The 25886-nt window shown below is 41.5% G+C and overlaps 2 protein-coding genes and 1 pseudogene across 12 annotated transcripts in view; 2 read left to right on the forward strand and 1 right to left on the reverse strand.

Annotated features, from left to right (window-relative positions):
* TASOR2 (transcription activation suppressor family member 2) overlaps positions 1-9230 on the forward strand; it is a 79543-nt gene extending 70313 nt beyond the window's left edge. For 7 of the 9 annotated variants that reach the window (XM_050804593.1, XM_050804585.1, XM_050804587.1 and 4 more), the window contains 6 exons: positions 1813-1938; positions 2729-2882; positions 4093-4198; positions 6749-6930; positions 8046-8160; positions 8502-9230. In XM_050804593.1, coding sequence (XP_050660550.1) covers positions 1813-1938; positions 2729-2882; positions 4093-4198; positions 6749-6930; positions 8046-8160; positions 8502-8505 — 687 coding nt within the window. In that variant the 3' untranslated portion in view covers positions 8506-9230. Of the gene's footprint in view, positions 1-1812; positions 1939-2728; positions 2883-4092; positions 4199-6748; positions 6931-8045; positions 8165-8501 lie in introns of those variants that run through there. The other 2 variants (XM_050804586.1, XM_050804595.1) reach the window with 1 other exon arrangement.
* Positions 9231-10741: 1511 nt separating this feature from the next.
* The window catches only part of GDI2 (GDP dissociation inhibitor 2), a 533972-nt gene continuing 518827 nt past the window's right edge, over positions 10742-25886 (reverse strand). For all 3 annotated transcript variants that reach the window (XM_050804622.1, XM_050804620.1, XM_050804621.1), the window contains 5 exons: positions 18219-18318; positions 13732-13903; positions 12029-12173; positions 11772-11826; positions 10742-11683 (listed from right to left, as the gene is read on the reverse strand). In XM_050804622.1, the coding sequence (XP_050660579.1) occupies positions 11537-11683; positions 11772-11826; positions 12029-12173; positions 13732-13903; positions 18219-18318 (619 nt within the window). In that variant the 3' untranslated portion in view covers positions 10742-11536. The remainder of the gene's footprint in view (positions 11684-11771; positions 11827-12028; positions 12174-13731; positions 13904-18218; positions 18319-25886) is intronic.
* Positions 20468-22827, forward strand: LOC126962955 (nuclear receptor-binding factor 2-like; annotated as a pseudogene).

The raw sequence follows: 25886 nt of genomic DNA on the forward strand, positions 1-25886 counted from the left end.
AACTTGAGAGTAATGTACTATAAAGAGCAAAATGTTATTTTATATGTAAATTTTTTAATAGAGGTGGAGTGTCACTATTATGTTGCCCAGGCTGGTCTTGAACTCCTGGCCTCAAGCAGTCCTCCCACCTTGGCATCCCAAAGTGCAGGGATTGCAGGCATGAGCCACCAGGCCTGGCCCAAAATGTTTTTAAAAGCTCAGAAACGTATCTTGGATAATCCTTTTGTCCTGGAGAATCTTGAAGCATTAATTAGTAATGGGATGTTAGGCCCACTAGAGCATGTCTGAAAGACCCTTCCTTACTGTTGAAATCTGAGGGTGTGACAGAATAACTCAGACCACCACAGGATTTGATGAAAATGTATTCATTCACATAATTTGTTAGTCAAATAAATGAAGACTAGAGATTTATGCTTATTTTAGTAAGCTCTTCGTTAAATCTCATAATTTTTTTGAAAGTCATACCATATATTTTGAATGAATTGAAAAAGCCAAAATTTGAGTTGTTTAAAGATCCAAGGGAGCTGCACAGTGGCTCACACTTGTAATCCCAGCACTTTGGGAGGCCAAGGCACTTGAAGTCAGGAGTTCGAGACCAGCCTGGCCAACATGGTGAAACCCCTTCTCTACTAAAAATGACAAAAATAAGCCAGGCATGGTGGTGGGCACCTGTAATCCCAGCTACTTGGGAGGCTTAGGGAGGTGAATCACTTGAACCCAGGAGGCGGAGGTTGCAGTGAGCCGAGATCTCACCACTGCACTCCAGCCTGGGTGACAGAGTGAGACAACATCTCAAAAAAAAAAAGATCCAAGGGAAACAGATCAAAGTAACACTTCACTTTTATGAAGGAAATAAATGATGGTCAGACAGTCTTCTAGGAATAACAGAAACCCAGAATCCTTCAGCCAGGTAGTCAATGTCAAGGCCAGGTGCAGCAGTTCATGCCTGGAATCCTAGCACTTTGGGAGACTGAGGTAAGAGGACTGCTTGAGGCCAGCCTGAGCAACATAGACCTCCATTTCTAGCAAAAAAAAAAAAAAAAAAAAAGCCAGGCCCAGTGGTGTGCACCTGTAGCCCTAGCTACCGGGGAGGCTGAGGTAGGTGGATTGCTTGAGCCCAGGAGGTCAAAGCTGCAATGAGCTATGTTTGTTTCACTTTACTGCAGCCTGGGTGACAGAGTGAGACTATGTCTCAAAAAGAAAAAAAAAAAAAATAGTCAAAGGGAGGGTAGGGTTACAGAATTTACTCCATTAACACAAACTTACCCTCCCAGCCAGGATTATTAGGGAGCCATTCTGTGTGTTTATTGTACTGGACTGCACTGCAGTGGCACCGCACAGTTGCATGCTGTTTAAACAGCATCACCTATCTTATACTAAGACGTAGATCCAAGGGACTGTTGACTCCAAAATCAGTCCCCATTAATGGTGAAGAAATACATGGGTATTATGGGTATTGTTTTTTAAACTCTAGAAATGTTTTAACTAGAGGTAGCATTTTTAAAGTATATATCTGGTATTCTCAAGGTAGCTGATACCTTGAAGATTAAACTCATTTATGTAGATTATTCCGATGTTCTAAAATAAAATCAGCCTTTGATACTTTACCTTTGAAATCAACTTCTAAATCCGGTTGTTAACAAAACCTGAGTCATTTATTTTATATATAAAAGGTGCTTATTTAGTAATAAGACAAATGTCATTTCTGGTTGCCTTGTTAGGCTGTAATGCTTTTCATTATTTTAATAAACGATACAGGTAGTTCTGTGGAAGTATCCTTTTTTTAGTAATGGCTATTTGTAAATCTTTCAGAACCTTCTGAGGAAAGGAGGCCATACAGAAATTGAACCTCAGCACTTCTGTCAAGCTTTCCACAGAGAGGATGATACACTAATCATCATCATCAGAAATGAAGATATATCATCACATTTGCATCAGGTAGGTTGGAAATACCTTTTTTACAAAGAAATGTATTCCAGGCACATAAGTTGTTCTGTAATGATCAGACTCATCACTCTTTTTTTTGTGTAGAAGAGAAGCTAACAGACATGTTGGGCCTTTAAGTGGGAAGATAGTGTATCACAGAATACTGCAATATTACCAAGTTATTTGTAGGGCAGATAGTTTTAAAAAAAAAATATTAACTAAAGGAGACTTAGGTGTGAGATTGCTACATTTTTTCATCCAAAATATAAATCTGCATCACTTGATGTCTAACAATAAGAAATCTTGCCTTAAAAGACCTTTTGGAAATTTTCTGAACCATTGTATTTACCAGCTAGTTGAATCAAAGTCATTGCTTGTCTCAGGAAGACCCAACTGTGGACAAAGGCTGGGTGCATCAACCTGCCGTTGTCAGCAGGCAGCCATCAGTGCTGGCACCGAGGGGAGCTGGCGACGAAGGAGGTGAAGTGAGGTGACCTGACTGGTTCCTTTTCAGTGCCTACAACCTCACATGTGCTCTCTTCCCTCATGATGTATTATTTCCAACCTTTGGTAGTTTGAGACCTTTTTTTAATGAACTAATTTTGATGAGTTTGCAGCCCCTGGTGATGATGAGCTCAGTTAATATGCCTCATGCAGGGCAGAATGACCAGTCGGTAATCCAGGTTAAAATATTTTCAGCTGCTCCTGAACCTTGACTCTCTTGGATAAAAAAGCAAGGGAGTGTCTAAGAAAATATGCCCAGTGAGCCTCTATTCACGGGGGTCCTTTTCGTGTCATGCAGATTCCTTCTTTGCTGAAGCTGAAGCATTTCCCCAGTGTCATCTTTGCTGGAGTAGACAGCCCTGGAGATGTTCTTGATCACACCTACCAAGAACTGTTTCGTGCAGGAGGCTTTGTGATAACAGATGACAAGATATTAGAAGCCGTAACATTAGGTTGGTCTTTATTTTCTTTTCCTGTTTCTTTGAAGTCAGATCAGCTTCTCACCCAGTGACCTAAATACTGTTTCATCCAAAACAAATGATCAGCTCTAAAGAATATCAGTTGCCCCCTACTGAGGGCATAATTTCTGCTGTCTGCTGTGCTATTTTCATACAGTAATTCTCTTATAGCAATGCTTTTAACCTCTGTTAACTGATTGTTACCACCACACTTGCTTCTGAGTTCCCTCCCTCTCAGTAGTGCAGCTAAAATCAGGATTTTATTATATTTAGTCCCTTCACTTGCCAAGTCAGAGCAACTCTATATTAAATTTTTTGCTTAAAATCAACCTTCTCCATTTCTGATGTCATCACCCCTACCATCTTGATGTCACAAAAATCTAAAAAATGGCTACTAAGTCAGCTTATTTAATCATCTACTTGAAAACTCATACTTTACTTCTCTCAGGGCACTTTTATGCTAAAACCTGTGAACCTGCCTCGACTCTGATCGCATTGGAAGTGATACCACTTCTAGATCAAAGGCAGCATGTACCTTAACCAGCGTGACTTCTACACAGAAATTGGGATTTTAAATATTTGTAGGCACACGTCTGTAATCCCAACACCTTGGGAGGCTGAGGCAGGAGTATCCCTTGAGCTCAGGAGTTCAAGATCAGCCTGGGCAACACAGTGAGATCCCATCTCTACAAAAAAATAAAAATACTAGCCAGCTGTGGTGTGGTGGTGTGTGTCTGTAGTCCCAGCTAAGGAGGCTAAGGATGGAGGATTACTTGAGCCCAGGAGGTTGAGGCTGTAGTAAGCTGAGATCGTGCCACCACACTTCAGCCTGGGTGACAGCTGAAATCCTGTCTCAAAAAAAAAAAAAGATTCTGTATTTAGAAACTTTTGCCTCCCATTTCTCTACTGCAACTGGGCCTCCTGCTTCTCTTCTGTCACACAATTTGTACACAGAACTCTAGTTGCTGGTGACAACTCCACTGTGTTCGTGTCTACACAGTTACCTCCCACCATAGTGTGAGCAGGTGGGACCAGGCTGAGGGGCTTGTGAGAGCAGAATGCTGCCCAACCACATAAGCGCCAGTGATGGTGTGTAGTCTTAGTCTTTTTCTTGTTTTACAAATAATCATCACTGGGCTTGGCATGAGCCAAAAGTAACCTTAAAGTTGTCATCTTCTCTTGCTGAGTTTATTCTGTTTTGTAGTTCAACTGAAGGAAATTATCAAAATCCTGGAAAAACTAAATGGAAATGGAAAATGGAAGTGGTTGCTTCACTACAGGGAAAATAAAAAGCTAAAAGAAGATGAAAGGTAAGGACTTGCTGTGTGTATGGTTCCTCCTGCCCCGCTGGGGAAGGGGAGAAACACCTCATGTTCCATGGGCTCCAGCGTAGTGCTGCAGTGGAATGGCCTTCATCAATAAAGAGCATGAGGGCTGCTGGCTCTGTATTCAATGAAGGAAGCTATGTGCTGTGACCGTAGCCAACAGTATGAGGCATGTATTTATCTAGACTAACAGAAGTAAGGGAGTCAAACTTAGCAGTCATGAAATGTCCATATTGTATTTAAGCCCTACTACTACAAACTGTAAAAAATATATGGAACTTGTACCATTAATGCTTTTTTGGATACTTACAAGTTACCATCGTTTTAAGGAGAATGGAAAAATTAAGACCATAATATATCCTTAATTCAATTGTACCCTAAAATAAGAGGCTTATAAATGTACAAACTTTACTAAATCTAAAGCTATAATTTGTAAAAGAAAAAAATCCTTGGCTGAAGAGAGCTGGGGCTGAGAGATTCCTCCACATTCTCACAAGCAGGACCAATTGGAAAAGCAGACCTGACAAGTCCTTGTGAAATGAAGATTGCAGGCACTGTTAGGTGCATCCATGATCTCATTCAGACTTCATCCCAGGAGCTAGATAGCAAATCATTGCTTTCATAATGCAGAATTGAAGCAGAGTAGATAACACAAATGACCAAGGTGAAGCAAGTACTAAGTTTTGAAGCTGGGTTTCAATCCCAGAAAGATGAAACGACTGTTAGCTGCATGTGACCTTTAAGGAACAGAATCTCAGAAAGCTTTTCTCTTGGAGTGGAGCTAGCGAAGGAGAGAAAGAGCACAGGTTTCCTTGGCAGGAAAGGAGGGTGCAAAGGCTTCAGCAGGTCAAGGGTATGACCAGTTCACAGTGGACTTCAGTAACCAGCACTTTAGGGGAAAAACGTCAACTTTGGTAAGTAGATCACATTTAAGGTTCTGACATACCACAGCACACCTATAATAATAAGCATAAATTAATCTAGCACTTCTAGGGCTTTGGGTAGAGAGAGTCATGTCACTTAACGACGGGGATACAGCCTGAGAAATGTCATTAGACGATTTTGTCTATGTGCAGACATAGTGTACCTACACAAACTTACATGGTAGAGCCTACTCCTAGACTGCAGACCTGTACATGTGACTGTACCGAATACTGTAGGCAGATTTAATTCAATGGTGGTATTTGTGTGTCTAAACACAAAAACGGTTCAGTAAATTACAGTGTTATAATTTTATGGGACCCCCATTGTATATGTGGTCTGTCATTGACTGAAACATCATTTTGTGGTACGTGAGCGTACTCACTGCTGTTGGCACTGCAGTGTGCTCTTCAAATTATACCACTCTGGCATTATGTAACAGGCATGATGTATTATTGAGAACTCATCAGAAAACTCTTCATATCCTTTGACCTTTAGTGGAATTTACCCAAAATTCTTATTGCAAAATCAACCTCAGTTCCATCTCTAGGAGGGAGATATGCAGACTACAATTAAATATTTTAAACTTTAGGCCGGGCGCGGTGGCTCAAGCCTGTAATCCCAGCACTTTGGGAGGCCGAGACGGGCGGATCACGAGGTCAGGAGATCGAGACCATCCTGGCTAACACGGTGAAACCCCGTCTCTATTAAGAAATACAAAAAACTAGCCGGGCGAGGTGGCGGGCGCCTGTAGTCCCAGCTACTCGGGAGGCTGAGGCCGGAGAATGGCGTGAACCCGGGAGGCGGAGCTTGCAGTGAGCTGAGATCCGGCCACTGCACTCCAGCCTGGGCGACAGAGCGAGACTCCGTCTCCAAAAAAAAAAAAAATATTTTAAACTTTATACAAAATATTGCCCACCCAAAACTTAAACAATAGAAGCAAGTAAAAAGTTTCTATTCATAGAAAGAAAGATGGCATAAAAGTTGGTGTCATATAACTATGTTCAGTATGATGTCATAAAAAATGTATACAGGAGAAAGTGAAAGGAAATTGGTTCATGATGTTAAGAATGATTATCACTAGAGTTATGGGAATGGGTGTGATTTAGGTTTTCAACAAGCGTTGAGAACGTAAGTGATGAAGACTAGAGAGATGGAGTCAAAAGCAGAGACAGAGATGTTAAAAACTTAAACATACTGAATTAACACATTTTCCTAGTAGTGACAGAATTTTCAGGGAGGCAAGAAACCAAGAAAATTCTGGCTGCTACCTAATTTTAATGAAGTTGGTGATTAGCCCGCAAGGTATGAGAAGCATACATGTGCATTGCTCTACAAATATACAATGCAATAAGGCCCACTCGAAATTCATGAAAGGCTTGCCAACCCACATGGCTTGATTGGTCATAGAATGAGGCCTATGTTTAAAATCCACATTTACAAAAGGAGTAGGTACAGTTGTATGTTTTGAGGCAACCAAAGTGTGTCATGAAAAAGAACATCAAGAAGAAAGGCAGAGGATCTCATAAGTTTGAATGGTTAAACTGAAGGCAAGAAAAAGTCCTAAGAATAAAACTGAAAATGAATATTTTAATATGCCTATGTATCTTTCAGAGTGGATTCAACTGCACATAAAAAGAACATAATGTTGAAGTCATTTCAGAGTGCAAATATCATTGAATTGCTTCATTATCACCAGTGTGACTCTCGATCATCAACAAAAGCAGAAATTTTGAAATGTTTGCTAAACCTGCAAATTCAGCATATTGAAGCCAGGTTTGCTGTCTTCCTAACAGGTAATTCACAGGCCCATTTTACTCAGTTAATGCCAAAATTGGTCAGCTCTAGGAATGTCCAAGTTGAGCCATTTAGATACCTGACCATTTAGATACCTGACAAATAGTATCAGGTATTTAAATGGCTTGGCATCCCATGGATACCAGAATCACCCAAATCTGCTGATGCTGAAGCCCTTATATAAAATGTAGTATTTACAGGTTAACTCCACAATCCTCCTATATATGTTAATCAGCTCTAGATTACTTACAATACTCAATACAGTGTAAATAGTTATACCTGTATTATTTTTTAAATAAATACTGGGGCTGGGTGCAGTGGCTCACACCTGTAATCCCAGCACTTTGGGAGGCAGGTGGATCACTTGAGGTCAGGAGTAAGAGACCAGCCTAGCCAACATGGTGAAACCCCATCTCTACTAAAAATATAAAAATTAGCCGGGTGTGGTGGTTCATGCCAGTAGTCCCAGGTGCTTGGGAGGCTGAGGCAGGAGAATGGCTTGAACCCCAGAGGTGGAGGTTGCTCTTAAAAAATTTGTGGGGCAGCCAGGCACAATGGCTCACACCTGTAATGCCAGCATTTTGGGAGGCCAAGGCAGGTGGATCACTGAGCCCAGGAATTTGAGGCCAGCTTGGGCAACTTAGCGAGACCTCATCTCTACAAAAATTGGGAGGTGTGGTGATGTGTGCCTATGGCCCCAGCTACTCAGGGGGTTAAGGCAGAAGGATTGCTCGAGCCTGGGAGGTCAAGGCTACAGGCTACAGTGAGCCATCATCACACCACTGCACTCTAGCCTGGGCGGCAGAACAAGACCCTATCTAAAAAAAAAAAAAAAAAAAAAAAAAAAAGTGTGTTCAGAAAAATTTACGTAAAGAACCATAATGATCATTTTTCAGAGATTGTCTTCAGTATTTTCCCCACCACCCCTGATGGAGGCATCTATTCCCAAAGCTTCAAATCTTTTCTTAGCTTGGAACCCAACACCTTTTCTCCCCCTACCTGCCACACGAGGAAGTTCCACAGATTTTTTTAAATAAAAAAACCAGGTCCTGCAATGTAAAAGTGCATTAATTAACCAAAAGTTTTGTGTTTTGTTTTGTTGTTGTTTTTACAGACAAGCCTACTATCCCCAGAGAAGTCTTTGAAAATAGTGGAATCCTTGTTACAGATGTAAATAACTTTATAGAAAACATAGAAAAAGTAGCAGCTCCATTTAGGACTAGCTATTGGTAAGAACACTTTTTAATGTAACTTTCCCATGTGAGTTGGAGCTGTTGATGGCAAATACTGACATTTGTGTCTAAGGGAAACTTGTTTACATAAATTTAAAGTGTTTAGGGGTGGAATTGCTATTTGGCATAAATAGGAATTCCTAAATGAAGAAACCATCTACTAAAATTACCCATTTTATCTGATGTGCATTTTCACTTGCTGTTAACTTGGATTGCCAGTACGGAACATAATGTAACCTTAGAGTGCATAGGAGTTTTCCCCATTAGAGCATCTCACTTTTGAAATATACTTGTTCATATTATTTTAAGAAGTTCTTATCAATTTTGTGTTTCTTCAGGTGACTCAACTACAGCCTGCCTGGATATGGATGATGCCAATAAAAAATTATTATTTTCCCTTTGGAAAACTTGTGAACATGTGAATACACATGTGAACAGTCTTATATTTGAAAAATCAATGTTCTACAACCTGGAAAGTTTTCATTTTCTGTATTTTGCTGAAATATGTCACAGTGGCATTGTAGTTGTCCGTTATCTTTGGGTTGCAGTGCTAGATACTGTTTTAAATTATTTTCATTTTAAACAAGATGCCTTCTAAGCTATTGAGCTTAATATTAAAAATAAGAATTTTACAACATGTTTACTTAGTTGGAGCAAAAATAAGTCTATTTTAACAAATAGCTTTGTTTTTGCATGCTAATGTCAGAAAGGCCCATGATGCACATTATGCTCTGTTTTAAAGGTTTTACCATCCTTGTAAAAACTATAATCTTAAATGGTTTTATTTGCTGTTATACAAACAACACTACATAAACTTAAAACATTTTTTCCTAAATGGTACAAATTTATAAACTATCATTTTTCACTTATGGTATTTGTAAATACTACACTACAAAAATCAGCTTTCTGAGAAAGAAAGAATCATTTATTTATGATATTGAAAATTTCTACAGTAAAAACTCAAAACCACGCAAAAAACGTTTGTAAGATACATGGTATCTATTTGGAGCAAAGGCTTTTTTGTAACTAATTTGTTTCCTTTTTTTTAAATAAAGAGAACTAAAAATCATCTCTTTCTGCAATGATTTTTATAGCAGAAATTGACTCATCTGGAGTGCTCTAGCAATTTTTAGGCCACTTAGCAGAACAGTAAGCTTCCACAGGAAACCTCCACTTCTGTCCTTTGGGCCTGGCCTGTTCTGTTTCTGGGTTCTTTCCCTCCCAAAGTCAAGTACACTGAGTAACAGGTTAAAGAATGGCAATTTCACCTGGCTTTTACAGGGAAGCTTCTTTCAGAAGTCATTAAGTCAGTTTTTATTATTCCTAAACAAAAGAGCTTTATTTTCTCCTGAGTAGGTTTTAGAGTTTTAATTGTTGACAGTTTTTCAGTTACTAATAGAACCACAATCATTTCCTTTCATTTTTCCAAGGACAGGAATCTATTAAGGGAACCATTAACTATTCAGTACAGTGAATTACTTCCAGATTACTAAGGAAAAGGAAAGTGAGCAGGTATAAGCTGCCCAACACCTATCTGCCTGAAATATGCACCTTTCAGGTTGGACCTAGTAACACTCACCTCCCCTTGCTGAAAAGCTTCCCAACACCCACGAGGCCATCTTTCTCAGTTTCCATGCTACGTTCTCTGCAACTCTACTAATAACCAAACCATATCATGTGTTCGCCAAACTGAGTCATCCCAGTAACTATACTATTACCATCTTTGTCTCCACTGGCCTGGCACACAAGGTATTCAGTAAATACGCTGAATGAAGAATATGAAGATGTGTTTTTTCCTTTTCACTTATTACTAACCCAACTTGGGCCTTTGCTTGCATGGGAAGAGAAAAAGTCTTGCTGGAACTAGATAATTTTATCATACATGTGAAGCAGTGGTTTTCAACAACATCTGGAGACATTTTCGGTTGTCATTCCAGGATGGTGCTATTGGCATCTAGTGTGTGGAGGCCAGGGATGCTGCTACAATCAGTTCTACAATGCAAAGGCAGGCCCCTTCAGCAGAGAATGATCCAGCCCAAAACATCAGCTGTGGGAAGTCGAGAAGCTCTACCATTTTGGCAATCTAAACAACAATCTACATCACCACCCTAGTTCCTTTAACACATCATCTGCCTTAGTCTGTCTCCTTCATACTCTGAAGAGTCAGTCTTTATCTGTGGTAAACAACAGCATCTGCAGTGAGGCTCATCACTGTCAGGGGAAAAGGCCTTATATGTAAACACTTCATCATTTCAATTACACGAAAACTATTAGAGCACCTATTCTACCTGACAATTCACTTACTCCCTTACAATTGCTGCTATAAGCAAAATGATTGAACACTGTATTTTTTCTGCACAAAGATTATCAGTCTAGTAATTGTGCTGAGTCAAGAATAAAATGAGGTCTACTCACAGGGAAGCCAGATGACAGGACCTGCTGTGATCCATCCAGATCAGAAGACACCCACGCTTTCCACTGCTGAGCACCTTCTGACTGGCATTGACTCCAGTGCTACTAAAGGAAGCACAGCAGCTGTGACCCTTGCAATCAGGACACACAGACCAACACTGGGCAGTAGGTTCCACAATTTGGCTTTATTTTGCAGTACAGAAATCATTTGGAGCCATTTTGAGACAGAAGTAGAGGCTCTGTCAAGTCAATACTGCATTGCAGCTTGGTCCACTGAAGAAGCCACGCCTGAGATATAAAAGATGCTCTACACTTTACCCGCTTTACGTTTGCTTCCTCTCCCCTTTTCCCTCATCAACTTTATTAGGTTAAAACACCACATACAGGCTTTCTCCAAATGACTCCCTATGTCTGCAGTTTGGTTAGAATTTTATGCCCACATAAACCAAACTTGTGGCTATGCTATTTGGGCCCTGCCATAACATTTGACATAATACAAAATATAAAGTCATAGGGAAAACTTCTGGATGCCGTCCCAAACCGTGGATTATTCAATTTAGAATCTCCTGAACCTCAAGAGGGTAGATGGCACACAACCTGTATGGATCCAGCTCTTGAGAAGCAGAAGCACACAGCTACACTGATTAAAAGATACAAATACTGTCTCAAGTTTTCTGTATTGGTATCCCAATGTTTGTTTAAAACTGATCCTTCACTAGGGGAAAAAAAAAAAGCCAGTTTGGTTAAATTGAACAGAATGTAACTGCCAATTCTGAATAGCCACTCCATGAAAACAAGTTAATACATAATATTAGAAAGATGAAGGGGAGTATTTACTGGCACACAGCGCTCTTCACTCTCTCCATTTTGATTACAAAAGCAGGCCTTACAATATTGATTTCATATGCATTATTTGCCAAATTTTAAATGTGTCCTAATTAGATAATAACATGTACTGCTGTTAGTCTTCGCCATAGATGTCATTTTTCTTGCGCTTCATTTCCTCAAAGTCAAATTCTGATCCTGTCATCCTCTTGTAGATGTTTTTAATGTCATCACACGTTGTCTCAAAATGAGTGGTGGCATCGTATGTGCGGGAAATAAAGATCTGAAAACAAAAATTACCAAGACTTCAGACTATGGAGGGATGTCTTCCAGTGAAACCTGCCCATATCCTTTTACACCTCCATACTCACCTGGCTTTCCATTCCCAAGTCTTTCGGTACCAGGAGGTCACTGATGCTAACAAATCTGGAGGGAGAGAGAATTCAGTCAGGTGAGCTGGTCCTACACCTGACCGCAGCTCTGCCTGAGATCAACTGAGAGGTACAGATGACTCCCACAGAGCAGCCAGCGGCTACCTGCCTTGCCCTCACATTCGTTCCACCATGGTGGAGCCACAATCAAAAGGCCTCAGTTTGCATCTCGGCAGATATAAAAAAACACAACTCACTTCTGTTCAATTGGTTCCAAGAGCTCCAAAGCTGGTCTGATTTCCTTCTCGGGCTCCTTGGTTTCCACGGTTGTACTAACTATGGCAATGTACTTCCCTTGTGCCGCTACATTGTGCGCAAAGGAGATCATGCAGACATAGATATCTAGAAACAAATAACAACAGCTCACTGCCTCAACTGTGTCCATGTCATGAGGTGTAAGTTAAAATTACTCTCAACAGGCAAGATCTTCTACACTTAAGTGCTAAACTGTGACAGAGCTGGATGTAAAGTACACAAATATTTGACAAGAATTTCTTTTAACCTACTAGAGAATAAGAATTTAAGTGGTAGCAAACTGCTGAACTTTGGAATGAGATCTCTTAACAGCTCTGTCATACCTAACTAAAAAAGCTACCAAACCATATTAACTGTTCTAGGAGATTCTTCCATTCTGGACCTTGCATTTGGAAAGGTTCTGAATGGCTAAGAAAGGATGTACTTAGTACTGATGTCCTCATTTACTTATTAAAGTAATGTAAAATTGCAGGATCCACATAAACCACTTCTGAGTTGGCATAACTTGATAGAATTCTCAATTAGACTTGGTCTGTATTATCACTCATCCAATTAATTGTGTAATTTCCAGAATAGAAAAGCATTTGGATAGGAGAGCATTTAAAGGCAAAAAAACAAACCAAAAAAACCCAAAAAACTATGGGACCTCCTTTATTCTTTCTATACTCACAAGGACCCAGGACCGGCTTGGGAACCTTTCGGAAGATTTAAGTCCAGTCCCTTTGTTCTACAGATCATCTTTTGTGATTGGTTTGTGTGTTTAAACAGTCTGGCTCTGTCACCCAGGTTGGAGGCAGGGATGCAATGACAGCTTACAATAACCTGAAACTCCTGAGCTCAAGTGATCCTCTCCCACCGTACTCTCCCACGTAGCTAGGACTACAGGTGTGTGCACCATGCACGCCTAGCTTTTTTTTTTTTTTTTTTTTTTTTTTTTTTTTTTTTTGGTAGAGATGAGATCTCACTATGTTACCCAGGCTGGTCTTGAACCCCTGGCCTCAAGCAAGCCTTCTGCCTTGGCCTCCCATGATTTCATTTCTTATATGGGGGGGAAAAATCATAATACAGATAGCTCTTACCTGTCCCATAAAGCCTGATTACCCTTTTTAAGCTGCATTTTAGATAAAAAGATTTGGGGCTTCTAGTTGAAAGGAAAATGGGAACATCGAAGGGTTACAAACAACTGGCTAAGACAAATAAATTAGGACTTGCAATTTTAGAGCCATGTCCTGATCACAGAAATGAAAGGTAGACACTGCTAGAATCAAATGTAAGTACTAAGATTACAAATAAGGACACAGAAGCAGCTATATCATTAGCTCAAGAATATACTCGGGTCAGTTAACTATTAAGCATAAACCTCCACAGGCACCTACTGTTAGAGCTGGGAGACCCAGGGTTCACCAAGCCCAGTCTGTTCATTCTACAGATGGACACAAGTCCAAGGCTGGCTCCGAGTCGAACCTGTCCACATCAACACAATGCTGCCGGACCAGGAGGAGGTACAATGACGACATTTTTTCCCCATATGTAAACCAATGTCTGTTCACTAATACAGCATACAAAATTAGGAATCTAGGATACAACACAAAGCAAAGTATATCTTACAAAATTCTACCGACATCTGCTGGTCTTCAAACCTCACCTGACTTTCGATTGACTTGGTTCTGTGGAATAATGATCTGGCAGGAGTTGGCATCATTGGTGTTCTTGATGGGGTGGCTGAGGATGCAAATAACTCTGATCACCTGGCCCACTTTTTCTACCCGATCTTTTACATAGCTGGGGTCACAGATGAGCTGCTTACAACGAGCAATCTATAATAAAGCATTTAAGAAGACACTGAAGCTGACAAAGATATATGGAAACACATCCCATGTTCATAGTTTGGAAGACTTAGTATTGTTGAGATATCAAAAACCATCGTAAAGTTCATATTGGTTCCCAAGGGATTGAATTCTGGAACAACCAAAACAATCTTAAGAACAGCAAAGCTGGAGGACTCACTAAAAAGCTACAGTGACCAATTCAGTGTGGTACTGGCATAGTGACAAACGTATGGACCAATGAAACAGAAAAGACAGCCAGAAATAAACCCTCGCATCCACAGTACAGTGATTTCTGACAAAGTTGCAAAGACCATTCAATGAGGGAAAAGCAGTCATTTCAACAAATCGTCCTGGGAAAACTATCCACATGAAAAAGAATGAAGTTGGACCCTACCTGACACCACAAAAACTAACTCAAAATGGAATAAAGACCTAAATGTAGTATCTAAAACTATAAAACTCTTAGAAGAAAACAGTGGAAAAGCTTCCTGACGTTGGAGTTGGCAGTAATTCCTTAGATCTAAAACCAAAGACATAGGCAACAAAAAGACTTCATGAAAATAGGATTTCATGAAAATTTTAAAAATTTTGTGCATAGCCAGGCATGGTGGCATGTGCCTGTAACCCCAGCTACTTGGGAGGCTGACAGGAGAATTGCTTGAGCCCAAGACTTTGAGTCCAGCTTGGGTAACACAGAGCAAGACACTGTCTCTCTTAAAAAAAACAACAAAAATATTTTTTGCATCAGAAGATACTAATCAAGAGTTTAGGCAACTCACAGAATGAGAGAAAATATCTGCAAATTATATAGCTCATAAGGGATTAATATCCACAATATATCAAGAACCCCTAAAAACAACAAATCCTGATCCAAAAATGATCAAAGGGCTGGGCGCAGTGGCTCACACCTGTAATCCCAGCCCTTTGGGAGGCCAAGATGGGCGGATCACCCGAGGTCAGGAGTTGGAAACCAGCCTGACCAACATGGTAAAACCCCATCTCTACTAAAAATACAAAACTAGCTGGGCATGGTAGCGCACGCCTGTAATCCCAGCTAATCAGGAGGCTGAGGCAGGAGAATTGCTTGAATCTGGGAGATGAAGGTTGTGGTAGCCAAGATCACGCCATTGCACTCCAACCTGGGCAATGAGCAAAACTCCTCTCAAAAGAAAAAAAAAAAAAAAAAAAATCGAAGGACTTGAATAACATTTTTCCAAAGAAGATATATAGGTGGCCAATAAGCACATGCAAAGATGTTCAACATCACTAATCATAATTTCAGTGAGATACTACCTCACAACCATTAAGACTGCTACTGTCAAAACAGAAAATAAGCGTCAAGGATATGGAGAAACTGGAACTTCTTGTGCACGACTGATGGGAATGTAAAATGGTCCAGCCACTATGAAAAATGGTATGGCAGTTTCTCAAACATTAAAAACAGAATTACCATAAATGATCCAGCAATTCCACTTCTGGGTACACACCCAAAAGAACTAAATGCATGGTCTTGATGAAATATTTGTACATCCATTTTCATAGTAGCATTATTCACAGTAACTAAAACATGGAAGCAATCCAGGTATCCATTAAAGGATGAATGGATAAGCCAACTATGGTCTATCCATACACTGGAATATTATTCAGCCTTAAAAAGGAAATTCTGACACATGCTACAACACAGATGAACCATGGAGGCATCATGCTAAGTGAAATAAGTCACAAAAAAATACTATATTATTCCATTTATATAAAATATAGTAGTTAAAATCATAGAGAAAGAAAGTAGAATGGTGCTTGCCAGTGGCTAAAAGCAGGGAATGAGGAGTTATTACTCAATTGGTAGTTTCCTTTAGAAGAGGAAAAGTGACGGCGGGCATAGTGGCTCACACCTATAAAATCTCAGCACTTTGGGAGGCCAAGGTGGGTGGATCATCTGAGGTTAGGACCAGACTGGCCAACATGGGGAAACCCCGTCTCTACTAAAAATACAAAAACTAGCCGGGCGTGGTGGTGCGCATCTATAATCCCAGCTACTTGGGAGCTGAGGCAGGAGAATTCGCTTGAATACCAGAGGCAGAGATTGCAGTGACCCAAGATCATGCCACTGCACTCCAGCTTGGGTGACAGAGTAAGACTCCATCTCAAAAAAAAAAAAAAGAGGAAGTGTTATGGAGATGAATGGTGGTTGTACAACGAAGTGAATACATTTAATACCACTGAACTGTACACTTAACAATGGTTAAGATGGTAAATTCTGGCCGGGCACAGTAGCTGACGCCTGTAATCCCAACATTTTGGAAGGTTGAGGCAGGTGGATCACCTGAGGTCAGGAGTTCGAGACCAGCCTGGCCAACATGGTAAAACCCCGTCTCTACCAAAAATACAAAAATTAGCCAGGCATGGTGGCAGGCGCCTGTAATCCCAGCTACTCAGGAGGCTGAAGCAGGAGAATCACTTGAACCCAGGAGGTGAAAGTTGCAGTGAGCCAAGATCGTGCCACTGCACTCCAGCCTGGGCAACTGAGAAGAAAAAAAAAAGAAAAAGAAAAAAAAAAACCCGTTTATCTCTATCTCGTAAACAGCTATTATGCTGAAAATACAAGCAGTGTTACTGTCCCTGATGAAGATCTTCCGGTGGAACATGATGTGGAGATGGAAGATAGCGATACTGATGATCCCAACCCCACAAAGGTGGCTGGGTGAAGTTTGTTGGACCCAGGTGGTAAACAGTGCTATTTGCACTGATATGCCTGAGAATTAAGTTAGCATTAACAAAACCCAGTAATGAACATGTCAAACAAAATATGACTTCTTTTGTGCTTTGTAACTTCATTTAAAGTAGATAAGCCAATCACACTACGACAGAGTCAAGATGAAACGGGGTTATAAAGAAGTTGCCTAAAATATATGTTCAAAAGACCCAATTAAGTAACAGTTTAGAAGGCCAGGCACAGTGGCTCATGCCTGTAATCCCAACACTTTGGGAGGCTGAGGCGGGTGAATCACTTGAGGCCGGGAGTTCAAGACCAGCCTAGCCAAAATGGTGAAACCCCTTCTCTACTAAAAAATACAAAATTAGCTACGTGTGGTAGCATGCACCTGTAATTCCCACTGCTCAGGAGGCTGAGGTAGGAGAATCACTTGAACATGGGAGGTGGAGGTTGAAGTGAGCTGAGATCACGCTACTATATTCCAGCCTGAGCGGCAGAGCAAAACGATTTGATGTCTCAAATAAATAATTAAATAACATTTTAGTAGATAAAACACACAAACCTAACATCACCCAGCACAGGAATTTACATCCTCAGGTGTATCACGACTGAGGGCTATGGGTGCGGAACACCTTGATTCCAATTCTACCTCAGCCATTCATTGAATTGTGTGCCCTTGTAGATGTTTCTTAATTTAAGCCTCCAGGTATAACCTGGACGTAATACCTGCCTCTTAGGATTCTTGTAAGGAATAAAGAGGTTGAAAATGTGCTTCACAAATTATTATCAGGCTTTTTTTGCCCTAAGTCAGTCCTGTATTTTCTCTCCCTTACTCATTGTCCCCTTACACTAGCTATCAAACTCTGATCTCAAACTTTCATTTCCAGTGAGACCTAAACAATTGAAAATGCCCCCCACCCCACCACCCAGGTTTCTACATTCCCACACAGCTTAATATTAAAAAGATAAAGCTTAGATTTTTAGAATTCCAGTGAGACAGTAAAATAGTGCACTTTGAAGTGCGTCCTCTACTGCAAGAACTGTTGCAGATATTAACAGTGTCAAATGGCAGAAGAATTAATTCATATGGTGATAAAGGGAAACAGATCTTTTTTTTTCCTTGTAATTTTTTTTTCAGCGGCATCCACATCACCCGAGAGGTTTCAAGAAAATGCAGAGCCTTCTCAGACCTACTGATTAGAACATGCAATAGAACCAGATTAATGACACTTTATATATAATTCAAATTTGAGAAACACTGCTCAAAACCCCACCCATGTAGGTGGCAAGTATAGTTCAATTTAAATGAAAATTTGGGAGACAGGCACAACCCAAACTCTACAAATACAGAATACTTACTATTTAGAGCTTCCCTATAATGCATATTTTATTATTAAAGTAACAACTGACAACAAAAAAAGATGTTTTTTAAAACAAAGCACAGCAACTGTAATTAGTCCTTAGTCACGATAAATACTAACTTCCCATACAGAAATCATATGCATCAGTGTCCACACCAAAATAAATATTTACAATACACAATTTTCTTCACAAGAACACAGTATTTTTTTCATTTTAAAAGCTACTTACTTCTCCTTCAGATTTTACACCAATTACTTTTCCATTCTGCACAATGATTTCTTCAATGGGTTTATTCAGCATATAGGTACCTCCATAAATAGCACTTAGCCTGGAAAATTTTTAAAATCCCAATTAATATATAATTGTTTCAACTCCTAAAGTCCCCTTCCTTAGATCTTAATGAGTTATAGGTAATATACATTTGTTCAATTTCCTTCTAGAAAGATGTCAGCTTTAAAGTGATTAAAGCATGAAAACAGTCAAAAACACAAACTGATAATCACAGTTGTAAATACCAAGTCAAAAAAAATCACTAACCAGGCACTTGTCTTTCCAGCTGCCCACTTGGCCCTCCTCCAACTGCACTTTCTTCCCTTCCTTTCATTCCTGCTCTAAAGCTTCTTCATAAACGTTCACTCCTGCCCTAAAACTTGCTTCAGTCTCTCCTTCTGCCTTATGCCCCTAGGTCATTCTTTCTTCTGAGGAGAAAAGAAGTGAGGTTGCTGCAGACCCGTACGGATTCATCTCAGCGCGATAACATATTTTGGTGCCTGTGACTGGGATACCTTCCACCAGTAACACACTTTGGTGCTGTGTGACTCAGATACACTCCCTAGTAGTACGAGACCTGTACACCTCATCATCTTTGGCTGGAGGCGTTCAACCCCCATACACGGTTTTCTTCTCCCCTTTCCACTCTCCTGCTTGCTAACCAACCACCAGAACAGTTCCTCTCGGCTGCAGCAGCTCTGCTTCCACAGCTTATCCCTCAGCTCACCCTGACGGATGGCTCTTCCGGGTGGGAAGGACCTTGGGGTTCACACTGAGTAGACCTGAGACACTAATGGCCCTCCTGGACAGGAGGTTCGCAAGACTGGTGAGGCTAAAGTCTAAAGCCATGCCATGTCTGGGTTTTACTCTGCTTCTTCAACTAAAATCGGCTCTTTCCCAAAAACCCACACTGTCTAATTCTCCTGTTTTTCCTTGTGTGTGTGTGTGTGTGTTCTAAAATGGCCTTGTGCAGTTGTGGGACTATCCACATGAGAGGCAAATCTGCCATTTCTCTGGATTCACGTTCAGGGGAAGGGCAAGGGCAAGGTCAGGGGAACGGCTGACCAGTAATAGCTATATTCGTCTAATCCTCTGGCATATAAATAAAACTATGGACTTAAAACACTGTCAGAAGGAACTGGAGGCAGTGGTTCACGCCTAATGCCACCACTTTGGGAGGCCGAGGTCAGCAGATGGCTTCAGCGCAGGAGTTTTGAGACCAGCATGGGCAACATGGTGAAACCCTGTTTCTACAAAAAATACAAAAATTAACCAGGCACGGTGGCGCTCATCTGTAGTCCCAGCTACCTGGAATGCTGAAGTGGCAGTATCACTTGAGCCTGAGAAGTCGAGGCTGCAGTAAGCTGTGATCACACCACTGCACTCTAGCCAGGGTAACAAAGCAAAATGCTGTCTCAAAAAAAGATTGTCATAAAGGGGGGAAAAAAGGCAGCACTGGAGAACGACTTAAAGCAGCAAAAACTGGAGACTGAAAAGACTCTTGAAAGGAACGAACTGGGTGAGATCTTTATGTGGTTTATAGGGTTTTCCCCTCAGGCAGCAACTTCCCTAGTCATTGCAACATGGCACAGCTAGAACAGAAGCACAGCGCCTGCAGTCTTATTGATTTGAGATGTGACAGAATTTGGGGTGGCCAAAGGAGATGAAAATTGTAGGGAAAAATTTCACAAAAGAGGGAGCCTCAAAAGAAGGAGCCAACAAATCTATGATAAAATCTATTCAAATCCTTAACTACCTCCAAAAGTGCTTCTACAGGAGGGAGAAGCCACGGAATCCACCAGAAAGAAACAGCTGAAAGGCTCAAAGAGGTTAGGAGAGATTATAGAGGATGCGCAGAAGAAAAAATGTGAAGTTTGAAGTTTAAAATTGCCATGTTCAAAGGAGCTTGCTTACTCCAGAGGAGTAACGTTTAAGAATCAGCAGAAGGCCACTTGCGCGTGTGACATCGTGGCGCCGTGCGTGGCAGCGGCAGCGGCAGCAGCGCAGATGGCAGGCCCGTGGAGCAGTGCTGGAGGAGGGAGTGGCGAGGCTGTTGCTCCCTCTGCGCCCACTGCTGGCTCTTGGGGTGCAGAGAGGGGCTGCAGTCTCTGTGGCTGCATCTCGCTTCCCTGCAGTCCCCTCCGTGTTCCCCTGCGCCACCACTCCCCTTCCTAAGGCTGCCGCTTACCCCGGGGTCTATGGAAATAATGGATCCCTCAACCTGGCTCATCAACAGAGCTGATGAGCAGACCATTAGCAACTACAAAGAAGCTATTTCGTTTCTTGTCACAAAAAGGCTGCAGCAAATCCTTCGGAAGCCTTGTGAAGCTGACAGTCTGAGCAGGCTCATCTTTGGCTGGAATTGCAAAGGGATAGGAAACAGCGCTTCCTCATTCAAGAGAGGTGGAAAAGGGCCCAGCGTAAAGAAAGATTGAGGCCGGGCGCGGTGGCTCAAGCCTGTAATCCCAGCACTTTGGGAGGCCGAGACGGGCGGATCACGAGGTCAGGAGATCGAGACCATCCTGGCTAACACGGTGAAACCCTGTCTCTACTAAAAAATACAAAAAAACTAGCCGGGTGAGGTGGCGGGCGCCTGTAGTCCCAGCTACTCAGGAGGCTGAGGCAGGAGAATGGCGTGAACCCGGGAGGCGGAGCTTGCAGTGAGCTGAGATCCGGCCACAGCACTCCAGCCTGGGTGACAGAGCGAGACTCCGTCTCAAAAAAAAAAAAAAAAAAAATTGAAACCCCAGGCCGGGCGCGGTGGCTCACGCCTGTAATCCCAGCACTTTGGGAGGCCGAGGCAGGCAGATCACGAGGTCAGGAGATCGAGACCATCCTGGCTAACACGGTGAAATCCCATCTCTACTAAAAATACAAAAAATTAGCCGGGCGCGGTGGCGGCGCCTGTAGTCCCAGCTACTCGGGAGGCTGAGGCAGGAGAATGGCGGGAACCCGGGAGGCGGAGCTTGCAGTGTGCCCAGATGGCGCCACTGCACTCCAGCCTGGGCGAAAGAACAAGACTCAATCTCAAAAAATAAATTTTTTAAAATGTTTAAAAAAAAAAAAAAAAAAGGAAGCCCAGCAGAACACAGGATGTAGCTAGCCATCTCACAAACCCTCTGCTGAGGATGCAGAGGGCCAGAGCCCCCTTTCTCAGAAGTACAGCCCTTTCACAGAGAAATGCGTGCCTGAGATTCAAGGGATCTTTGACAGGGATCCAGACAGGCTACTACTTTTACTTCAGCAAAAGAGTGAGCCAGCAGAGCCATGTATTGGAAACAAAGGCCCAAAAGATAAAACAATATAGAGAAGCAGATTTGAAGAGGCATGTAGAATCCCTTGTGGCTGAGAATGAAAGATTAAGAAAGTAAACAACTAAAGGCTGAAAAGGCCAGACTTCTAAAAAGTCCAATAGAAAAGGAGCTGGATGTAGATGCTGATTTTGTAGAAAAGTCAGTTATGGAGCTTGCCACCACATTCAGAAACTGCTACAGCCTCTTCATCCTGATAGAAGTCTGCAGCAAATACCAGGAAAGCCAAGGACATTCCAATCCCCAATCTTCCTCCCTTGGATTTTCCATCTCCAAAACTTCCCCCTATGGAGCTCTCTGAGGATATTCTGAAAGGATTTATGAATAATTAAAATGGAAGGCCACAGAAGAGGAGAGAACAGGAAATAATGTGATAACAGTTAATCCAGCAAAAAAACATTAAAAAGGAAAACCACACAGAAGGGTAATCCCGGAAATGCTTCATCTGGCAGACTGTGGAAGAAGAGGCATTGCCAGGACTTGGCAGTCACTGTGAAATGTGTCACGTATCTGATTCACCGACTCAAGCTAATGATTCCGACTTGGTAGACACTAAATTCGTGGAAGCTCAGTTTCTCCAGGTACAAACCAAATGGCTACATAGAATAATTTTTTCAAGCAACAATTACTTTCCTTGCCTTCAGGGTTAAAATGCATGAAAGTTGTGCCAGGCACGGTGGTTCATCATGCCTGCAATCCCAGCACTTTGAAAGGCCGAGGCAGGTGGATCACCTGAGGTCAGGAGTTCAAGACCAGTGTGGCCAACATGGTGAAACCCTATCTCTACAAAAAAATAAAAAAATCAGCCAGGCATGATGGCAGGTGCCTGTAATCCCAGCTACTTGGGAGGCTGAAGTGAGAGAATCACTTAAACCCAGGAGGAGGAAGTTGCAGTGAGCCAAGATCATGCCATTGCACTCCAGCCTGGGTGACAGAACAAGACTCCATCTCAAAACAGTCACCTCACAAAAGAAGACATTTATGCAGCCAACAAACGTATGAAAAAAAGCTCATCATCACTGGTCATTAGAGAAATACAAATCAAACCCACAAAACCACAAGAAACCATCTCACGCCAGTTGGAATGGCGATCGTTAAAAAGTCAGGAAACAGCAGATGCTGGAGAGGATGTGGAGAAATAGGAATACTTTTACACTGTTAGTGGGAGTGTAAATTAGTTCAACCATTATGGAAGACAGTGCGGCGATTCCTCAAGGATCTAAAACCAGAAATACCATTTGACCCAGCAATCCCATTACTGGGTATATACCCAAAGGATTATAAATCATTCTACTATAAAGGCACATGCACATGTACATTTATTGAAGCACTGTTCACAATAGCAAAGACTTGGAACCAACCCAAATGCCCATCAATGATAGACTGGAGAAAGAAAATGTGGCACATATATACCATGGAATACTATGCAGCCATAAAAAAGGATGAGTTCATGTCCATTGCAGGGACATGGATGAAGCTGGAAACCATCATTCTCAGTTAACTAACACAGGAATAGAAAACCAAACACATGTTCTCATTCATAAGTCAGAGTTGAACAATGAGAACACATGGACACAGGGAGGGGGACATCACACAACAGGGCCTGTCAGGGGATAGGGGGATAGGAAGGGACAGCATTAGCAGTACCTAATGTAGATGATGAGTTGATAAGCACAACAAACCACCATGGCACATGTATACCATGTAACAAACCTGCACGTTCTGCACATGTATCCCAGAAAAAGTATAACAAAAAAAAGTATAAAGGTATGCTATGTATAATTAATCTATAATGCCATAAATGATCATGCAAAACCTAAATAATATGGTGGCCCGAAGGGCTGCCTTGTAATTGAAACATGCTTTCTTTCATGTATTGACTGTATGCACTTTGTTAATGTGCATTTTGTTTAAGTTGTGTAAGAGACACACCTTTCTAGATGAAACTATATGTGTGTGCTACACTTTGCACTACTCTTAATGATAACCTCAAGACTATCAGGAGAAATTTCCATTTTATGAAGAAAGGAACCAAATTATTAGTTATGCTTTTTTAAACAAATTACCAGTTTACTTAATTAATAAGGGTGCATTTTAAGTTCTAACTTTATTGTATAATGTATTATTTAAAAATACCAAGGAGGAAATATCATTTGCTTTTAATGATGCATGAGTAGAAGCAATGCTAGTTGGCAGTATCTGATTGTAAGAAATCAATAAAGTAATTGTGTTTAAAAAAAAATCAGCAAACAACAAAAGGAAAAACTAAAAAAGACCCACTTTAACAAGGTGTAAAATCCAGTCTCCACCAATGCAAGATGAACAGTCAATAATTCAACTGCCTACTCAAACCAAAACCAACTTTTCAGAAGAAGAATCCAGCATCTCAACAAACTATCGATTCATGTGTCCAGTGTACAATCCAAAATTACTAGACATGGGAAGAAACAGAAAACTGTGATCCAAAGAAAACAGAAAGACAAATAATAAAAACAGATGCCCAATGTTAAAATATGCAGGAGTTTAAAAGCAGCTATTATAAATATGCTCAAGGATATTATTATGTGTTCAAGAATATGTTCAAGAATATCCTTGTTCAAAGATACATATTCAAGGATAAATATGTTATAAATGTACTCAAAGAGTCGAGTAAATAGAGAATATCACAAAAATGAAAACTATAGGCCGAGCATGGTGATTCATGCCTGTAATGCCAGCACTTTGGGAGGCTGAGGCAGGCGGATCACAAGGTCAGGAGATGAGACCATCCTGGCCAACATGGAGAAACCCCGTCTCTACTAAAAATACAAAAATTAGCCAGGCGCGGTGGCGGTGCCTGTAATCCCAGCTACTCAGGAGGCTGAGGCAGCAGAATCGCTTGAACCTGGGAGGCAGAGGTTGCAGTGAGCCGAGATCGCGCCACTGCACTTTAGCCTGGACGACTCCGTCTCGAAAAAAAAAATAAGAAAAAAGAGGCCGGGCGCGGTGGCTCACGCCTGTAATCCCAGCACTTTGGGAGGCCGAGGCGGGCGGATCACAAGGTCAGGAGATCGAGACCACGGTGAAACCCCGTCTCTACTAAAAATACAAAAAATTAGCCGGGCGCGGTTGTGGGCGCCTGTAGTCCCAGCTACTCGGGAGGCTGAGGCAGGAGAATGGCGTGAACCCGGGAGGCGGAGCTTGCAGTGAGCCGAGATCGCGCCACTGCACTCCAGCCTGGGCTGGGCGACAGAGCGAGACTCCGTCTCAAAAAAAAAAAAAAAAAAGAAAAGAAAAAAGAAAATTATAAAAAACGGAAACTCTAGATCTAGACAGTATAAAAAAATTAAAAATCACTGAAAGAGATTAACAGCCTATTGAAAATAGCAGAAAAGGTCAGTGAACTTGAAGCCACATGAAGAGGCATTCTCCAATATGAAGCACAGAAAGGGGAAAAAAAAGTTTGATACTTTTTCTTTTTGTAAGAGACAGGGTCCTGCTCTGTCACAGACTAAAATGCAGTCCTAAGATCACGGCTCACTGCAGCCTCAACCTCCCAGGCTCAAGGGATCCTCCCACCTCAACCTCCCGAATAGCTGGACTACAGGCATGCATCACCACACCCAGCTAATTTTTTGTGTTTTTCTGGAGACAGGGTTTTGCCAAGTTGCCCAGGCTGGTCTCAAACCCCTGGACTTCAAGCGATCCACCTGCTTCACCCTCCCAAAGTGCTGGAATTTGGAATTGCAGATATGAGCCACCATGCTCACTTAAGCCCAGAAGTTCGACACCAGCCTGGGCAACATGGTGAGACTCCATCTCTACAAAAATACAGAAGTTAGCCAGGTGTGGTGCATGCCTGTAGTCCCTGCTACTCAAGAGGCTGAGATGGGAGGATCCCTTTAGCCCAGGAGGCAGAGGTTGCAATGAGCCAAGATCATGCCACTGCACTCCAGCCTGGGTGACAGGGTGAGACCATGTCTCAAAGAAAAAAAAAAAAGACCAAACTATAAATATAAGGGAACTTAATGTGACAAAACCATCTACCAAAAAAAAAAAAAAAAAAAAGAAACTATACAAAACATATTTAATAGTAAAACATTTACTAGATTCCCCATAAGACTGGTAACAAAGCAAGGACATCCATTCTCATCACTGCAACGTTATCAGGAAGTCCTAACAAGTGCAATAAAGGTAAGTGGGGGGAAAAACACATAAAAGTGGTAAGAGAAGAATCTCTTTATTCACAGATGACATGACCGTGTAGAAGGAAGATTCTAAGAAATATATAAAACTAGAAAAACTAGTAAGTGAACTAGTAAAACTTAAGTATAAG

This window comes from Macaca thibetana, chromosome 9, assembly GCF_024542745.1.
Source record: "Macaca thibetana thibetana isolate TM-01 chromosome 9, ASM2454274v1, whole genome shotgun sequence".
In the NCBI taxonomy this organism is placed as follows: domain Eukaryota; kingdom Metazoa; phylum Chordata; class Mammalia; order Primates; family Cercopithecidae; genus Macaca; species Macaca thibetana.